The sequence below is a fragment of the Spea bombifrons genome, chromosome 11 (assembly GCF_027358695.1).
Source record: "Spea bombifrons isolate aSpeBom1 chromosome 11, aSpeBom1.2.pri, whole genome shotgun sequence".
In the NCBI taxonomy this organism is placed as follows: domain Eukaryota; kingdom Metazoa; phylum Chordata; class Amphibia; order Anura; family Pelobatidae; genus Spea; species Spea bombifrons.
Window position 1 is genome coordinate 18,553,670 of NC_071097.1, and position 17,202 is coordinate 18,570,871.

At 37.5% G+C, this 17,202-nt stretch overlaps 1 protein-coding gene across 4 annotated transcripts in view; it reads left to right on the forward strand.

The window, feature by feature from the left end:
• Positions 1-16,909, forward strand: part of HERC4 (HECT and RLD domain containing E3 ubiquitin protein ligase 4) — a 37,387-nt gene extending 20,478 nt beyond the window's left edge. For 3 of the 4 annotated variants that reach the window (XM_053451050.1, XM_053451051.1, XM_053451053.1), the window contains 16 exons: positions 32-156; positions 907-966; positions 1,647-1,758; positions 2,392-2,581; positions 2,976-3,148; positions 3,662-3,778; positions 4,183-4,206; positions 4,626-4,724; positions 4,866-5,033; positions 5,125-5,268; positions 6,108-6,274; positions 6,455-6,521; positions 7,213-7,295; positions 9,465-9,648; positions 13,879-13,981; positions 16,362-16,909. In XM_053451050.1, the coding sequence (XP_053307025.1) occupies positions 32-156; positions 907-966; positions 1,647-1,758; positions 2,392-2,581; positions 2,976-3,148; positions 3,662-3,778; positions 4,183-4,206; positions 4,626-4,724; positions 4,866-5,033; positions 5,125-5,268; positions 6,108-6,274; positions 6,455-6,521; positions 7,213-7,295; positions 9,465-9,648; positions 13,879-13,981; positions 16,362-16,570 (2,025 nt within the window). In that variant the 3' untranslated portion in view covers positions 16,571-16,909. The remainder of the gene's footprint in view (positions 1-31; positions 157-906; positions 967-1,646; positions 1,759-2,391; positions 2,582-2,975; positions 3,149-3,661; positions 3,779-4,182; positions 4,207-4,625; positions 4,725-4,865; positions 5,034-5,124; positions 5,269-6,107; positions 6,275-6,454; positions 6,522-7,212; positions 7,296-9,464; positions 9,649-13,878; positions 13,982-16,361) is intronic. The other variant, XM_053451052.1, reaches the window with a different exon arrangement.
• Positions 16,910-17,202: the final 293 nt, after the last annotated feature.

Genomic DNA, 17,202 nt, shown 5'->3' on the forward strand with positions numbered 1-17,202 from the left:
TTACTTTAGCAAGATATACTTCTCCTTCCAGAACGGTCTCCCTCCAGATGACTTCAGGAAATGTAATTGTTCCAGACAAATATGGACAGTAAACAATGAGCTTGTTCAAAGATGGATGCAGTTCTCATCTGGCAGACTTCCTTTAGAGATAATTAAGTAAGATTGCCAAAACTTTATAACAGTCCCACATACTTAAAAATGTGTTTGTTCTCTCTCCTTTCTTCCTACTTATATTTTCAATGTGTTGCATTATATTTTTGAGGAAATATTTATCACGCAACCCATTTTGTAAACTGAAAGTTTATTTCTGAATTACGCATGTGTAATGTACGTGGGATTTTAAGGTGGTACTGCTAAATATTAAAAAAAATCTTTTCCTAGCTATTTACATCAACCGGTGTGAAGAAAGAGATGCTCCTGGGAACTATGACTTATACCTTTATTATTCCAATTTTTTTCTTGTCTAAGGCTATGCAAAATACCTACTGGAAAGGCCATAGTCCCCATAGTGCATGGGTTAAGAAATGTGAGTAGCAAATGGCACATGGGACGTAAAACTTCCATATGCAAATTACAGCCATTCATTAAAGCCCTAATTCTAGTGAAAATGAAACTCCACCATCACAAAGCAGCCCGTAGCCATGCACAAAGTCTACAGCATTGTGCTCCATACTTTGAGTGGCTCTGCTGTGGAATAATACATATTTACTCAAAACTAGATTCAATGCCCTTTCAAGTGTTTTTAAAAACCAATTGTGCTTGTGTGCATAAATGTGTACGGTACAGAGTATAATTGTAGATTAGAATGTATTCAGGGGGTTGTGATGATTGCAAATGTCAAAATACATGGATACAATGAATGCTTGGATAAGCTGAAAAAAGATTTATTCTTTTCTTGAATTTTAGTGAGATTGACACAGTTTTTTCATCAGCTGCTTGTTTAAATGGAAGTTTCCTTTCTACCAGGTAAGAGTTTTCTTTGCCAAGCATCAAATCTGTGTATTCTCCTTTTTTTCTTAAGAGTTGTTCATACCCCTTGCACTGTGTGAAACTCTGATTATATCACTGATGTGGATTATGTTAATCATAGTAATGCATTAATGTTTCACATAGCAGAGCGCTGGTGTATTGTCCACAGCATTTCCTACTACGCAGCTTCCTAAACCAGCCCTTTGTACACGTTGTTTCCTGATTTAAGAGACACTTAGGGCATTATATGCACTTTAATGCGTATGATACACTGTATGATCAGAAGTATGTGGACACCTGACCATCACACCTATGTGAGCTCGTTAGACATCCCATTCCAAGACCATTCATAAAAGTTTACACTTAGTAACTTTTACTGAAATAGTGATAGAAAATACTGAATTTAAGTAAACATGAAGCATCCTACTGGAACCCAAGGCCCCCCGTGTTCAGAGGGGCAGGTAACACGTTACAAAACAGCTAAATTCATGTGCTAAAATCCATTGTTTTACCTGATGTTTTAATGTGTGTACAAAGCTGTCTTTATCGTGCACAAAAGCAAATAGAGCTAGATATGACAAATATGATTATTTTCTATAATGTTTTCTTTGCAGTTTTATGTTTTGGATTCAAAGTGACGTATATTTAAGATTTTTGTGTTTTTATTATCTCTGCAGCAACAATGATCACTTCAGAACCAGTACCAAGTTCTCAGGGATAGACATGAATGCTGCTAGACTCCTTTTTCACAAACTAATCAACCCAGCACAGCCACTAATTGCACAGCAGGTCTGTTTTCATAGAGATACCCGCAGTGGGGCCACAAAATACACTTTATATACACTTTAGACTCTGTAGGTGCCATGTAAATGCCATCTTTTATATTTACAAGACTTTCTTCATGCTACCAAAAACTATAGCTCGTAGCTGACATTTTCTGACTGCGCAATTCCTTCCCAAAAATATTTCTTTAATCATATAAAAATCCTAACTTTTAAAGCAATACTTATTTGTCATGCGATACAGAAGTAGCCACTGTTGTCATGGAAACCAAAAAGAGCTTCCTGAAAGTTTTTTTCCCTTTTTTTCTGAGTAATCATTCAGAATGAAAAAAGTAAATGGCGAGTTTATTGGCTTCACGTGGACAGTTAAATGGTCACTACAGCCATAATTTTCACTTTAAGGCATTAAATTGCTGTTACCTTGTCATTGATGTTTTGCAAGCAGATGCATAAAGGGATTCATTAGAATTCTATGCTTTGCAGGAGATTACTTCCATTAAATGCAGCCCCTACTCAGCAAAGGTTACAAACTAATTTAATATACATTCATCTTTTTTTTATGTCAGTTTAAAAACAGATTTCAAATAACTGTTATTTCAATGAAGTATTTTTTCATTTTAAAAAATGTTTTATTGTTCAGGTGGCTGCCAGTCTGGAGAAAAACCTCATACCAAACCTAACAAGCTCACCTCCTGATATTGAGTGCTTAAGGCTTTATCTCACTCTCCCAGAGTGTCCGCTTATGACTGATGGAAACAACTTTTTATCGTTGGCAATTCCTTTTGGGACAGCAATTATCAATTTAGAAAAGGCACCCTTAAAGGTTCTAAGTAAGTTTCTGCTTCTGTGTTTTCAACGCAACCATACCCTAAAGGAATACTTGGTTGCCTAAAAAAGCAGCATGAACATGATTATGATTACGCCGCATGTCTTACTGCTTACTGTGTTATGGCCAGAGACGGGTTATTTTGGGCTTGACTAAAATACTTGTGGTGGAACTACGGCTTGCTTTGTATTGAGCATTGAACATAGCTTGAAAATTGTACTATCAAATAATACTTACATAAGTCTTAGATGTTGTCAGAAATACCTTCTTCAGTCAAGAGACCAATGGTAGACTATCCCTTAAGTCCATACCATAGAGTATATCTTACTAAACCAATAAGAACAGCTAATAATTTGAACTAACTCCCTCGTCTGCTAATGTGCTTTTTTTTTTTACAGAAAATTGGTGGTCATTACTCGAACATCCATTGTTCATGAAAATAGTTCAGCTATTTAAAGATATTGTTCTACATCTTTTGAAACTTACAAAAATTGGAATTCCTGTTTCGGAAAGAAGAATTTTCAACACATTTTTGAACACAGCCCTGAAGGTTTTGGAGATTCTACATGGAGTATGACTTTATTTTATGATTAAGTTGGTCTTTGTCCTGATTATGTGTTAAATGAATCATTTAATGCCCTAATTGCTTTAAAAAAACAATTTATATTCAGCCAAACATAGCATTGTTTTGTAGCAGGTGTAACTATTCACCACCGTTCTACAATACTGTAGGCACCCTAGTGGCTATATGTTGAACTGCAAGTAGACACACAAAAAAAGCCTTAGTAAATGGACCAAAATGCTTAGATCAGAGTAGATCAGGGGCAATTACTTCTCTGCCAGCCCCTTCTATGAGTGAAACAATGCGGATAGTGGAGTACCTCAGATTATACTATGCCCATCCTTCCCTTTAGAAAAGTATTCATATTATCAGAAATGTAGCGTCAGTAAAGTATTAGAAAAAACTAAAAGCAGGCGATTTTTAGGAAGATCTAAGAAATCTTTGCATTCTTACTCCAAATGGTTCACATATTACTGCTTTATAGATTAATACCTTTATTGCTATCTATAATATCTTCCACAGGTAAATGAGTCTGGGCAAATTATTCCCTATGACAAGTTCTACATTCAGGAAGTACAAGATTTTATAGATATCCGAAATGACTATATTAATTGGATCCAGCAGCAGGCGTTTGGAATGGTATGTTTTGTACATTTATTTTGGTGTTTATATATTCATGAACAGGACTGATCTGGAAATAACAGGGATAGGGGTGGACCACAGGATGGGGATCAGTACCCTCCTACAAAGGGGGTTTTATTTATTTTAACCAACTTTACCCCAATGGGCAGAGGATGAGGACCCAAAGGTTTCAAATTAGCCCCGTCTCCCTTTTAAGTTACACAACTGCCCGTATTTTAATAGTGAAGATTATAGGGTTCAACTAGGGTTCAACTAAGTGTGCAACGTAACAAACTGCTGCTTATTCTAAGACATTAGATTTCCAAGGCTGAAATGGTACATCATGCATGTAAAGAAAAATGCAGAGAACTGTGTTTGGGAATAAAAGTAATATTTTTGCTTTCTCCCTACCACATTCTCAGGATGTGAACCATGGATTAGCTGAGGTAAGACTCAGTTCATGTTTTAATACATTTTACGCACATTTTACATTTGCTTTTTGTCATACTTTCATATTTACAGTTCATTTATACAGTTCTAATGTTGGTATTTTGTTTTATTTTCATGTCTACATTCTGCCTAATTACACCAATGTTATTGTATATAATATCCTTCTTACTTTTCTGCTGTCCAGTTAACCAAGCCTCCTACATATGAAACTTATTTTACTTATGTTACGTCTGTTTCTCTGAATGCCTTTCTCATTTTTCATTGCTTTCTTAATGTCTTTATTTCAGAATCTAACATGAATATTTTTATCGCCTGATTTATTGTCCCTCTCTAGAGGTTTCATGCAGTTTTCCACATACTGACAGAAATTCTCCTTTCTCATTTGTAATATTTTTTTTTTCCTTCTAACGTCCAGGGTCCTGATGTTCCCGTTACAATTTGTACATATCCATTTGTTTTTGATGCCCAAGCAAAAACTACACTGTTGCAGACGGATGCTGTTCTTCAAATGCAGGTAGCTTTAAATATACAAATGCTGCATGGCTAATATATTTAAAAATATCTATGAAATATGTTTGTGTGCATCTTCCCAGAGAATCTAAAGCCGTTGGTTAAGGGATAGGAAATACAAATGTCTATGTTTTCATTCCTTCAGATGGCAATGGACCAGGCCCACAGACAGAACTTTTCGTCCTTGTTTCTTCCAGTAGTTGAATCTGTAGATCCTTGTCTTATCTTGATTGTGCGCAGAGACAATATTGTAGGGGATGCTATGGAGGTCCTAAGGAAAACCAAGAATATTGATTACAAAAAGCCACTCAAGGTACAGTAGGGTCTTTATTTTGTGACTTGTATTACGAATTATGAATTGCTTCTTGTCAAAGGCATGCTAAATCTGTTTACAATCATTGTAGGTAATATTTGTAGGAGAAGAAGCGGTTGATGCAGGCGGAGTCCGTAAGGAGTTTTTCTTGCTCATCATGAGAGAGCTGTTGGATCCAAAGTACGGCATGTTCCGGTATTACGAAGACTCAAGACTTATCTGGTTTTCTGATCAGGTACTTGCAAAAAAGGTTTTCACCATTATTAATACAAATGTAATATATATATATATACATTTTAAAAAATGTATGCAGCTGGTCAGAAGCATGGCCATTGTATTATTCCTGTGTAATTTCCTGAATTTAAGCAAACCAACAATATATGGAATGGAAATGAGTGTGATTACCGTAATTTCTACATTGATCTATCTTCCTTTTACATGAGGGGTTTTGTGAAAGAAGCATTTATACACGCTGCTCTGTTGATACACTTCAAAAGATAATATTCCTTTTATGCTAATATATGCGGCCTGTTGTGGTGCAGCGTGTAATGTTCCAGACTGCTATAATGCATCTGGATTAGTCTGCATGGGTAAACCGGGGATTGTATTCGCAATTACGAGCATACAGGTGGGCTATGGGTTTCACACTGCAATTAGAGTATGTAGTTCAGACGTTTGTTTGAGTTGAATGTCCCTTCCTTTATTTCTAGTTTTTTCACTTAAAAATGTAACCTACATTATGCATTTTTTTTTTTTTTTTTTTTTTATACAATCATCAGATTTCTTTTAAAAAAAAAAATCTTCTCTGATTGCCTCCCCATGTGTTCATCTGCAGCCACTTATACTTGGTTATTTTCATTTTATAGCAAGTTTAAACTACCAGAATATTGTGTTTTCTGTGTAGTAATTTCAAGTAGCATATCTGTCTTGCAAAAATATATTTCCATTGGTTATATTTTACTTTATCATTTGTTCATTTGAGCAGGATATTTGTCATCTCTCATTTAATATTTTCAGGGGTTTTGCCTTTTTGTTCTGTTATTTTGTTACATGCTTCCCCTTTTTATTTTTCAGACTTTTGAAGACAGCGATTTGTTCCATCTAATTGGTGTCGTCTGTGGGTTAGCAATCTATAACTTTACCATTGTTGACCTGCACTTCCCTTTAGCCTTATACAAGAAGCTTTTGAAAAAGAAGCCTACTCTGGATGATTTAAAAGAATTAATGCCTGATGTTGGAAGGCAAGTACAAAATATGATGGTATCTAGGTATTGCTATTGCCACTGGTGTAATTCAGTCTAATATTTTTTTAATCTAAGTGTTACATGCATTGTGTACGCCCAGCACTATGTTGATGATGTGTGTTAATAGCTATTAACAGTTCTGTTTAAGATTGTTTCTTTTTATTTATATTTTTACAGGAGCATGCAGCAGTTGTTGGACTATTCCGAAGATGACATTGAAGAGACATTCTGTCTGAATTTTACAGTATGCGTCTTCTGTAAATGACATTGATGCCCTATTTAGCTTGTACTGAATGACGACCCTTTTGCCTGTCACAGTCCTGAAGGATCCTGTTGCTTTTTCCACCTTAACGAGTTTGATGTTCCCCCAGTTACATTTCTATTGAACCGCTTAATTGACGTAGTTACAGGGACTTTTGCTGCAATTTACAAAAGAAATAGGGAGTAGTAAGGACATGAACCTTTGGCGGACCTTTTGACCCACGACCATCAGTAGTATTGAAAATAATAATATAACGCTGGTGAACGCTCATCCATATAGTATCCTTACTGAATAAATGAATGCCATAATAGCTATGATTGATTCTTCATAACTAGAATTATGAAGGGCAAATCCTGGTGGATTTCTCCTGTGAGTCTTAATTCTACGTTATGCATTACTTACAGTATAATTTGTAACAAAGATGTTTCCATGATGTTTTGTTCACTACTACCTACCTGTGTCAGTAATAACAGATTGAAAGTCATTTTGAATTTTCCTTAAACGTAATAACCGTAGCATGTAGGGGCAGTTATTTATTTATTTTTACAAGCAATACATTTGCTCATTATTATATTTCGGTGGGGACTTTCTAATGGCTTTTGTACACAGCTAGTTACTTATATGTCATGCAATTTTCAGTCATACAATATTTTGTGGTTATTTCTTGTAATAGATAACTGTGGAAAACTTTGGAGCGACAGAAGTAAAGGAGTTGATTCCGAATGGTGCAGAGACTCCAGTCAACGAGAATAACAAGTATGTTTCCAGTACAGATCCTTTCTAAATGCCAGATGCATTTCCAACATAATAATTAACATCCGATCTGAGTTTAATCATTATCCTTACATCCAATTAGGTTTGTTTGGGTTAGCTGAACCGAACCGATGACTTCAGAAGGCATCTGGAAATAAGTTTGTTAGCTGCATTTCTTCGTTTGTATATGTAAAACAGGCATATATACTAACCCTTTTATCGGGTATCATGTTGCAGAGCGCATTGGCAGTATGCATAGAGAGTTAACAGTGGTTGATTCTTTCTTTTGTTTAACACACATTCATTTTTTTTACTTTACTATACCTGAATAATGCTACAGATACATTTCTTTGTGACAGAATTTTTTTTTATCACATCTGTAATTCAGAGGAAACCATCAGATTGATTGATCACTGGTTCCAGTAGCGTAGGTTCCCTTCGGCGGCCCTTTTAGATACAGACAACAGACTTAACTGTGATGTCACTTACAAAATGAAGGTTCTTGTCATATGCAAAGAGATCACAGCTGTCAAAAATGTCAGCAATGCAAACCGCTTCTGACTATTAGATAAAAATAGATGCAGACGGTAAAGCACACTCTTGACGTCCGTGATACGAAGGGTTGATGAAAGATCTATAAATACCAATGGGAGCAAATAATCTTTGTTTGTTAATTAATGTGTCTGAGCGCGCACCGCTCTGATATTTAGCAATTGTTTTTCACATATAATACGGTTTAAGCTACATTTACTTAGTACAGTTTGACGCCTCATTACAACTCTCAAATGAGTTGAGAAACATTTGTATTCTAAGAAGAAAGTTGTTTTTTGATTGCTGTACTCATCTTCATGTCAGTCAAAGCATCTTACTTTAGACGTAAGTGCAAACAGTTGAGGATGGCTTTATTACAGATAGACAATACCTTTAAAAATGGTCTGCTGCTTCCAGCGAGAATAGTACAAGAGAATCCCTGTGTCCCATGTTTAGTCCTAACCTGCAGGCACTTCTCTTTTAATTTTATTTATATTTTTAATTTAAAAAAACTTGACGTGTTAGTGTATATGAGTGATCTGTAAAATCTTTACAAAATCAAGTGAAAAGGGAATATCTGGGATTTCAGAGTAGTGCAGTGGAATTCTTAAAACTTCAAATATTTTTGTGAAGGGGGGAATATCACTTGTGTTGCTAAATTTTTTAAACCTTTTGTTCTAGGGAACATTTTTTTCCTTGATAATTAAGATTTAATGCACAGTTTTCATGCTAAATTTCCAATTCTCTCTATGCGTAAAAACAAAACAGTAAAAATTTGTTGTTGGTTTGTTGTCAATGAGAATGAAAACTGTATTACATCACTACCAACCGGTAGTGGTGGTCTTGTTTCTGGATGTTTCTGGATGTTGGAATGATAATTTAATGACTCGCTGGTCCATGTACTGCTACAAAATAAAGGTTGTGAGGCCACCACTGTAGTATTAATGGTCTAGCAGTAGCTTTGCAAAGATGTTCTGTTCTATTGTCAGAGGTATCGGGTAGATATATCTGCACGGCGCTGGGCACTTAACTGTTAAATGAGTTGAACTTTAATGAAACTGGGAACACTCTGAAATGAAAGCTCTTGTCAAAGACACTGTGCATATGTGCGGCACTTGGCACCATTACGCGTTAGTAAACCCTGAAGGGATCTACTTGTGACATGTTCTCGATAAAGCGTGTATGTATTTCAGACCTAGGCTTTATTTAAGATCCATTAATCTCCCATAAGTGAAAGATGTGAACATTAATCTTGAATACCACATCCTACTCAGTCAGTGAAATAGTTTAGCAATCTTAGAATAGCATGTACAGTTTGATTAACCAAAGAAAAGACTGATCAATTATTTACGCTATTCTGTTCAATTAATATAACAATTGTGCTTTCTTTTGTATTGGTACGTAGTAGGCAAGTCTTCAAAATGTATTTTAAAAGATTCTGGTTTCTTTTTTAAATAAAATTATTATTAAAATTGAATTTGGTATTTTAAAAGAGCAAAATAACTATACTAAAGTACGGATGTAACAAAGATTGTATTGTACGTTCTAACTTGTGATTAATGTGTTTCACGGAACACTGAATACAAAGAAACATCTGTTTTTCCATATTAATTATAATTATGTTTTTCTTTAAATTTACAGACAAAACTTTGTAAATGCCTATGTGGACTACATCTTTAATCACTCAGTGGCTTCCTTATTTAATGCATTTAGTGCCGGCTTTCATAAAGTATGTGGAGGTAAAGTTCTTGAGCTCTTTCAACCAAATGAGCTGCAAGCCATGGTGATTGGCAATACCAACTATGACTGGAAAGAACTGGAAAACGTATGTTGGTATATAATTTCCTATTTTTAAGAAAATGTATGAGATTCATTTGTGTATACAGTTGAATGTCTGACCGAACAATCACCTTAACTGAACGCTATCAGACTTCAGAGTGTCATAAGCGAAAGCTGTCTGAGATTGCACATAAATTATAGTTATTGGCTCAGTAAAGAGAGAGATTTTTTTTACATTACCATGCAAAGGGGTTCATTTCTTTTAATCAAGTATATGAATATTATGCCTGATTTGATCCCAAAAGAGTCTTTATATTAAGTAATGCAAAATGTTTCATCAGTAAAGAATATTAAGAGTGCAGTAGAAGAAATTTGTGAAGGTCGACTGTTGAGCAAAGTTTTAAATGTAGAGCATTCATTATGGAAACTAGTTGGAATATCTCTGCTGATTCCCTTCACATTTACCTCTCGCTCCAGAAATGATTATTTTTATCTGTAGCTACATAGGTGATATTATATATATAGATAAGCTGCAGAACTCCACACGGGGGCATTATGTTCATAAACTCTAGCATAATACTTAGTGCCTCTGGAAATCAGTTTTAGATCCACAATTGTGGACTACGTGTAGACAGCCACAAGACAGATCAAGACTTTAACGACATTGCATTCTAAATACGTAGACATTAATATGTAGTTGGTCCCACCTCTGCAGCTATAACAGCTTCCACTCTTCTGGTAAGGATTTTTGAGTGTTTCTGTGGGAATTTCTGCCCAATCATCCAGTAGAGCATTTGTGAGGTCAGACACTGATGTTGGATGAGAATGCCTGGCTCGCAATCTCTTTTCCAGTTCATCCCAATGGGGTTGGATGGGGTTGTGGTCAGGGCTCTGCGTCGGCCACTCAAGTTCTTCCCCACTATACTCATCTAACCATACCTTGCTTTGTACACTGGGGCACAGTCATGCTGGAATAGAAAAGGGTCTTCCCCAAACTGTTCCCGCAAAGTGGGAACCATAGCATTGTCCAAAATGCCTTGGTATGCTGAAGGGGACACTTGACATTTTCCCCTACTTTTAGAATACCCACTAAATACATAATTATTTCACATTTCTTTTTATGCATTGAGTTGGGCTATGTATTACCCAATTTCAAATAACTAGAAAGAGTTTTGAATATAGATTTTGCAGTATAATCGGTATAAGAAAAACAGCACAGATCTTAATATCATATAAATTGGAGTATTCGGTCATCATGAATCCACCAGACTACCAGATATGGGTCCCCGCCCATCGAAAACGGAATGCAAAGAACTGACCGCAACATGAAGATTGTGATTGACTGCATCAAGTTTAGTGCTGGCTTCTGATTTTTCCTAATCACATAAAATTTCAAGGAAAACAAACAAATATAATAAGCACCCAGCATTCACTTAAAACGGTGAGCAATTGTATAATGCGTAGTCATTTAAAGTACCGTATTGGCTCGATTATAGTCCGCGCCCTAAAAAAAGAAAAATGTATTTTCAAAGAAAAAAAATACACATTAGGGCAGTGATGGGCAACCTTTTTGGCGTGGTGTGTCAAAAATCGGCAAAAAATCGAGCATAACTCGCGTGGTGTGTCACTTCGACAAAAAAACATAATTTTGCGCAATTTATAGTTTAAACTACAAAAATGTATAATTGCAATATATAATTGTATTTAATAAACCAAAAACAAATTATTTAACATACCTGCTTAGTAACTACTTACCTTTCAGGTAGGGGGTGCAAGGCCTCTGTCTCCCAGCTCTGCCACTGTATGGAACAGTATAGAGTGATGGGAGTTATGATGTACTTTAGAGCATAATTATATAATGAAAAATACATTGGAAATTGTACAGCATAACACCCATCACTCTCACACACTTACCAATCCGCATTTACCAATCCACACATATATACCAATCCACACATATACTAATCCACACACATACCAATCCACACACATACACCAATCCACACACATACCGATCCACACACATACACCAATCCACACACATACCGATCCACACACATACCGATCCACACACATACCGATCCACACACATACACCGATCCACACACATACACCAATCCACACACACACACCAATCCACACACACACACCAATCCACACACACACACCAATCCACACACACATACCAATCCACACACACATACCAATCCACACACACATACCAATCCACACATACACCAATCCACACACATACACCAATCCACACACATACACCAATCCACACACATACACCAATCCACACACATACACCAATCCACACACATACACCAATCCACACACACACCAATCCACACACATACACCAATCCACACACATACACCAATCCACACACATACACCAATCCACACACATATACACCAATCCACACACATACACCAATCCACACACATACACCAATCCACTCTCACTGTATGCTTTCCTACCTTTCCTCTTTTCTCCTTACAGCTCCTTTTCCTGCTCTTTGCTCCTCTTCTTCTTCAGTTCTTCTGTCTTCTTCCGAGGGCACGGGGTTCAGAGGGCACGGACAGCGGTGGGCGCGGCTTCAGTGTTGTGCGCCGGGATCTGACAACAAACCCCTGCGCACAACAGCTGTTGCCGCGCGGATCGCAAGGGAGCGGTATCGGAGGTCTTTAACAGACCTCCGGCTCCCTTGAGTGATTTTAAGCCGGGTTCAAGGGAGATCCTTGAACCGGCTTAAAATCACTCAAGGGAGCCGGTGGTCTGTTAAAGACCTCCGATACCGCTCCCTTGCGAGCCTGCTCCTCCAGCGGCGGACATTACTGTCCGTCTCTGGAGGGGTGCCGGGTGCCGGCAAGTTGGCACCCCCCTGATGAGCGGCACCCGGTGCGGACCGCCCCCCCCCCGCTAGGGTTCGCCATCTCTGCATTAGGGGAATGGTAAAACAGTATTTTATCTAATGAACAGGAATACATGTATTCTAACATTTTTGGTATCTATTATGCAGTTAGTCAGCATATGTTATATAAACAGAAATTTGTAAAGCCAATAGCCATTTTAAGGCCCCCCCCTTAATTCACAATGCACCTTACTTATAGATATTCCCCTCTGCTCCCAAGATATGCCACTCTGTCCTCCAGATATGCTTTACGTCCCTAGAAATGCCCCCCCCCCGACTTACCAACTTCCGGCCCCGGCACTTCCACCGATGCTTCTATGACTGAGAAGCACCGGCAGAAGTGCCGGCAGCAGGGGTTGTCTACGCGCATCACCACAGACCTCCACGGCTGCCGGAGAGGAGGATCCAGGTCCCCTGCAGCGCTGCGGGGGATCTGGATCCTAACCCTACTGCGTCAGGCGATGCGAATTGCGCATCGCTGCGCTAAACCCCGATTATAGGCTGCATCCCCACTTTAAAGTGGGGGAAAAAAGTGCGGCCTATATTCGAGCAAAAACAGTTTATTGTAGAAAACAATTGAAAGCTTGGGTCTCTAGATCTTTAAGCAAATGAAGCCCTAGGCCAACCCATTGGAAGTTGGAAGCAGACTATGTAACGTGATTATTTAATGGCAGACAGGGTATTTTAGAGACTTGAAGTGTTTCATAGGACCTAAAGTTTTTAACAGAATTGGTCTTTTAGATAATTATCTTGCAACAATATCTTTTTTTGAAAGGGATGTATGTAAGAAATCAGTGTGATTCTGGCTACTAAGAGGTTGGGTACAAACTTAGCTATATTTTCTTAGCACTTGCGACAAATGAAAATGTTATGGAATATAACTCCTGAAACATTTAAAATGTTAACAAAACACGGATAATCATGCTCTGCTGGTTTTAGTGTAAAGCACTGTTGGGAGTGTAATTCTACATTTAAATTGTACCGTAGGCTCGCAGAAACCTACATAACGCTACTAATTGTTGTGATTTACAAGAAACCATTTACATGCAACAACCTCCGTTTCATGCAGACTCCGGGATGCAGTTTTGTTTCTTCACATATCATTAAAGTAAAAAGGAAATATATGCCTAATGTGAATTTAGTTTTTGTAAGCTTTAAGTTAAACAGACTGCAGCGCATCTGTTTTGTCTGCGGCACATTAACTAACCGAAATTATAATCATGCTGCTTTTAATGACATCTAGATTTTTAAAGAAATGATTCATAATAGTTGATGTATTAATGGGCCATATGTGATTATGTGCTTTCTGCTCTTTTGAATGACTGTGTGTGTAAGATTTTTCCATTTTCTTCTGCTTAGAATACAGAGTACAAAGGCGAATACTGGGCAGATCATCATACCATTAAAATGTTCTGGGAGGTGTTTCATGAGTTGCCTCTTGAAAAGAAAAAACAATTCCTTTGTAAGTATTTTCATTAATAGTAGGTATTCTAAATATATTGCAATTACAAGTCTAACAGTTATTGCTGGTCAAAATGTATTTAAAATGATGATAAAAAAAAGCATATATATTATACAGCTAAATATATATATATATATTGTGACAAACCCTATAGCGTGAGGGCCATACATGTCACTTTTAGGGGTTCTAAGCACAGTCCTCTAGGGCAATCAGAGTCAGGAACAGCAGCTTTGAACAAAACAGCACTTTATTCTTAATTGCTGAAACCCCAAAACCAAATCATAAAAATAAAACCTAGCTCCCAATTGGAGCCCTCTCTAACTTAACTATGCTGGTCCACACTGACCAGCCTAATCACTCACTACCTCAACCTCCCAACCAGACCCAGCTACGCCAGGCTCTGGAAAACCTCCCCCAGACAGCACACAAAAGAGTCCAGGCAGGTATTGCCTCACTTGGCTCAGGGATGATCTTGTTCAGGGCCTCTCCTTGCCCTGGGAGCTCAGGGAAACTTCCTCTTCCCCCAACAGTCTCTCTGAGTATCAGGCTCCAGGGGTTTTTAATGCCCAGCACCTGGGCCTGACGCCGGCCTCATAGGAATCCCGGACCGGATCCTGTGGACTTCTTGCCTCCTGGAAAACCCGGCATGGAAGTTCCACAAAATGGGGAAATGGAGCATTGGCCCACCCTGCTCTCCAATTGCTCCACCCCAGGGACCCATATGTATAATCTGCATAGCAGCTGTACTCAGATGCCATGCTAATCATCTCCCTGGGGTTCACACTGTCACAATATATATATATATATATATATATATATAATGTGTGTGTGTGTGTGTGTTAAATGTACTATTCATGAGTTATTAGAAGCTGGCATAATGTGGTCATAACGTTTGGTGTACTTGTTATCTGTGTTAGTCTTGTTATCTTGAGCCTTAGACAATTATATCATTATAGTTGATCTAATACTAATACAAGAAGTTATCAATAGTCAATATATGTAATGTTTGCATATTTAAGACCAACTGGTCTGTTTTAAAGCTAAGCCACTTAAGCCAACACACATAAGCAGTCGCAAAGAAAACTTGTGTGCACTCGCATGCAGGAAGTTCACTAATGGGTAAGTGGCCTGCAACTGTAAATACAAGTTTTTGCATGTGCAAATTAGGTTAACAATGATTGCCTTTTAGCCTCTATATCCGCTTTGTACATGGATTTTTTATGGCTCCTTTTCATGTGCCAGGGGTTGGGGGTTAGCTAGGGTTTTTTTTTTATTTCACTAAACATCTCCATCTCACAAGATATGATAGAGAGAGGGGGCAGCATGGGATTGAGTGTGGTCAGAAGTAGAGTGTGGTAAGTTAGGTTAACCCTTACAGTTTTAGTTGTACTGATATGAATTATATACATAACTGAATGATTGATCATGGGCTTAAGCCCAACATCAGGCATGACCTACCTCTTGAAGAGTACAGGTGTATGATCCAGAGTTGAGCTGTATGACTCTTCTCACCTCAAGTATGTTTTTTAGTTGGTGTTGCTGCAATGCTTTGATATTGAGGCATTCAGCAACACAAAAAAAAAGTTTCAGGGGCCCTGTACGATCATATTTAATATGGTGGCAGCCGTCTGCTTATAAAGAGCTTAGGAAGCATACGTTTTGTCGGGTTGTTTTGGGTGCTAAAAGGCCACTTTTGGGACATGCACAATTTTTTAAACTATTTTGACATATGGTCATCCTGTCCTATTTGGGACATCTTTGAAGCTGACCAGTTTATCGTACCCCATCCAGCCAGATATTTTTGAAAGCTAGACACCCCAGTGTACACCTTTTGCAGGGGAATCTGGATCGTAGTCTCATAGTCAGACCTAGTTGAGGTCTGATTATAAGACGACCCCGATTATAAGACGAGGGGTATTTTTCAGAGCATATGCTCTGAAAAAAACCTTGTCTTATAATCGAGCAAATACGGTATTTTAGTGTGGGTACGCTAAAGGAGAAAGGAGAATTCCAGCTAAACAGAGACACCGCTGAAGGGTTAAAACAAATTAGACAAATAAGTGAAGATAGAAGAGATTGGGAAGGGGCAGATACTTTTCTCACAGCACTTAACTATATTATATAAAGACTAAACACGCCTGAGATTGGTGACTGACTTAAAAAAAAAAATAAAGCACCTTATACTGCAGACTATCAAATTATTGCATTTTGAATATTATATCATTTTTAATGGACATAAATGTTTCTCGGGTTTGCTTTATATTGAGTTGTATGGTAGAACCTGGTACTCTTTTAAGAGAGGTATATAATGTGTTTATTATTTTAATTACTGGTGTACCTATTTGTGCTAATTACTAATTGTTGCCATTTTTTCTCTCAGTATTTCTTACCGGCAGTGACCGAATTCCCATTCTTGGAATGAAAAGTTTGAAGCTTGTAATCCAGCCAACAGGGGGAGGGAACAGTTTCCTGCCTGTCGCTCACACTTGCTTCAATCTGCTGGATCTTCCCAAATATACTGATAAAGAAACTCTAAAATCCAAGCTCATTCAAGCTATAGATCACTATGAAGGTTTCAGCCTTGTATAAGTATTGGAGGAATTGCTGTGATCAGCTGTGCAAATCTTTTTATTATTAATAATCAAGCAAGCCCAACACATGCTTTTCTATGTAATATCCACATGGTTACCATATAGATATTTGAAATTAAATGAAAACAGTGTACAGGATGTGTAATGTAGATACAGCAGGCATTTGTTGTACATAACCCTGAATGTGACTATCTCCATCTTAAGATATATTGGGGATATGAAAATATGATTTTTTTTCATCTGTTGATGAATTTCTGATCACATGTTTACTTTTTCTCTATATGCACCTTGAAATCTTTCCTCTGCAGAGCTACAATAAAGTGTTTTTACATTAGAATTTCAGCCTTTTTAATTATGTCAGTAGGTAAAACCTTAAAGCAAGCAAAGAGTAGGGCCCACTACACTAACACATTGTGCAGGCATGGAAAATATCCCACAGACTTACTAGTCAGGGCAAATAAAATGTACTTCCTGAAACCTCAGTGATATACCTTTCAAACAAAACATTAAACTCTTTTTCAGCTTGAGTCACTGTCACAATGATGTGTGTGCATACTCTGTTTGTTTATTAGTAGAGTAATTGCTCGATTTAAAAAAAAAAAAAAGATGCTCACCCTTAGATGCTCTCGC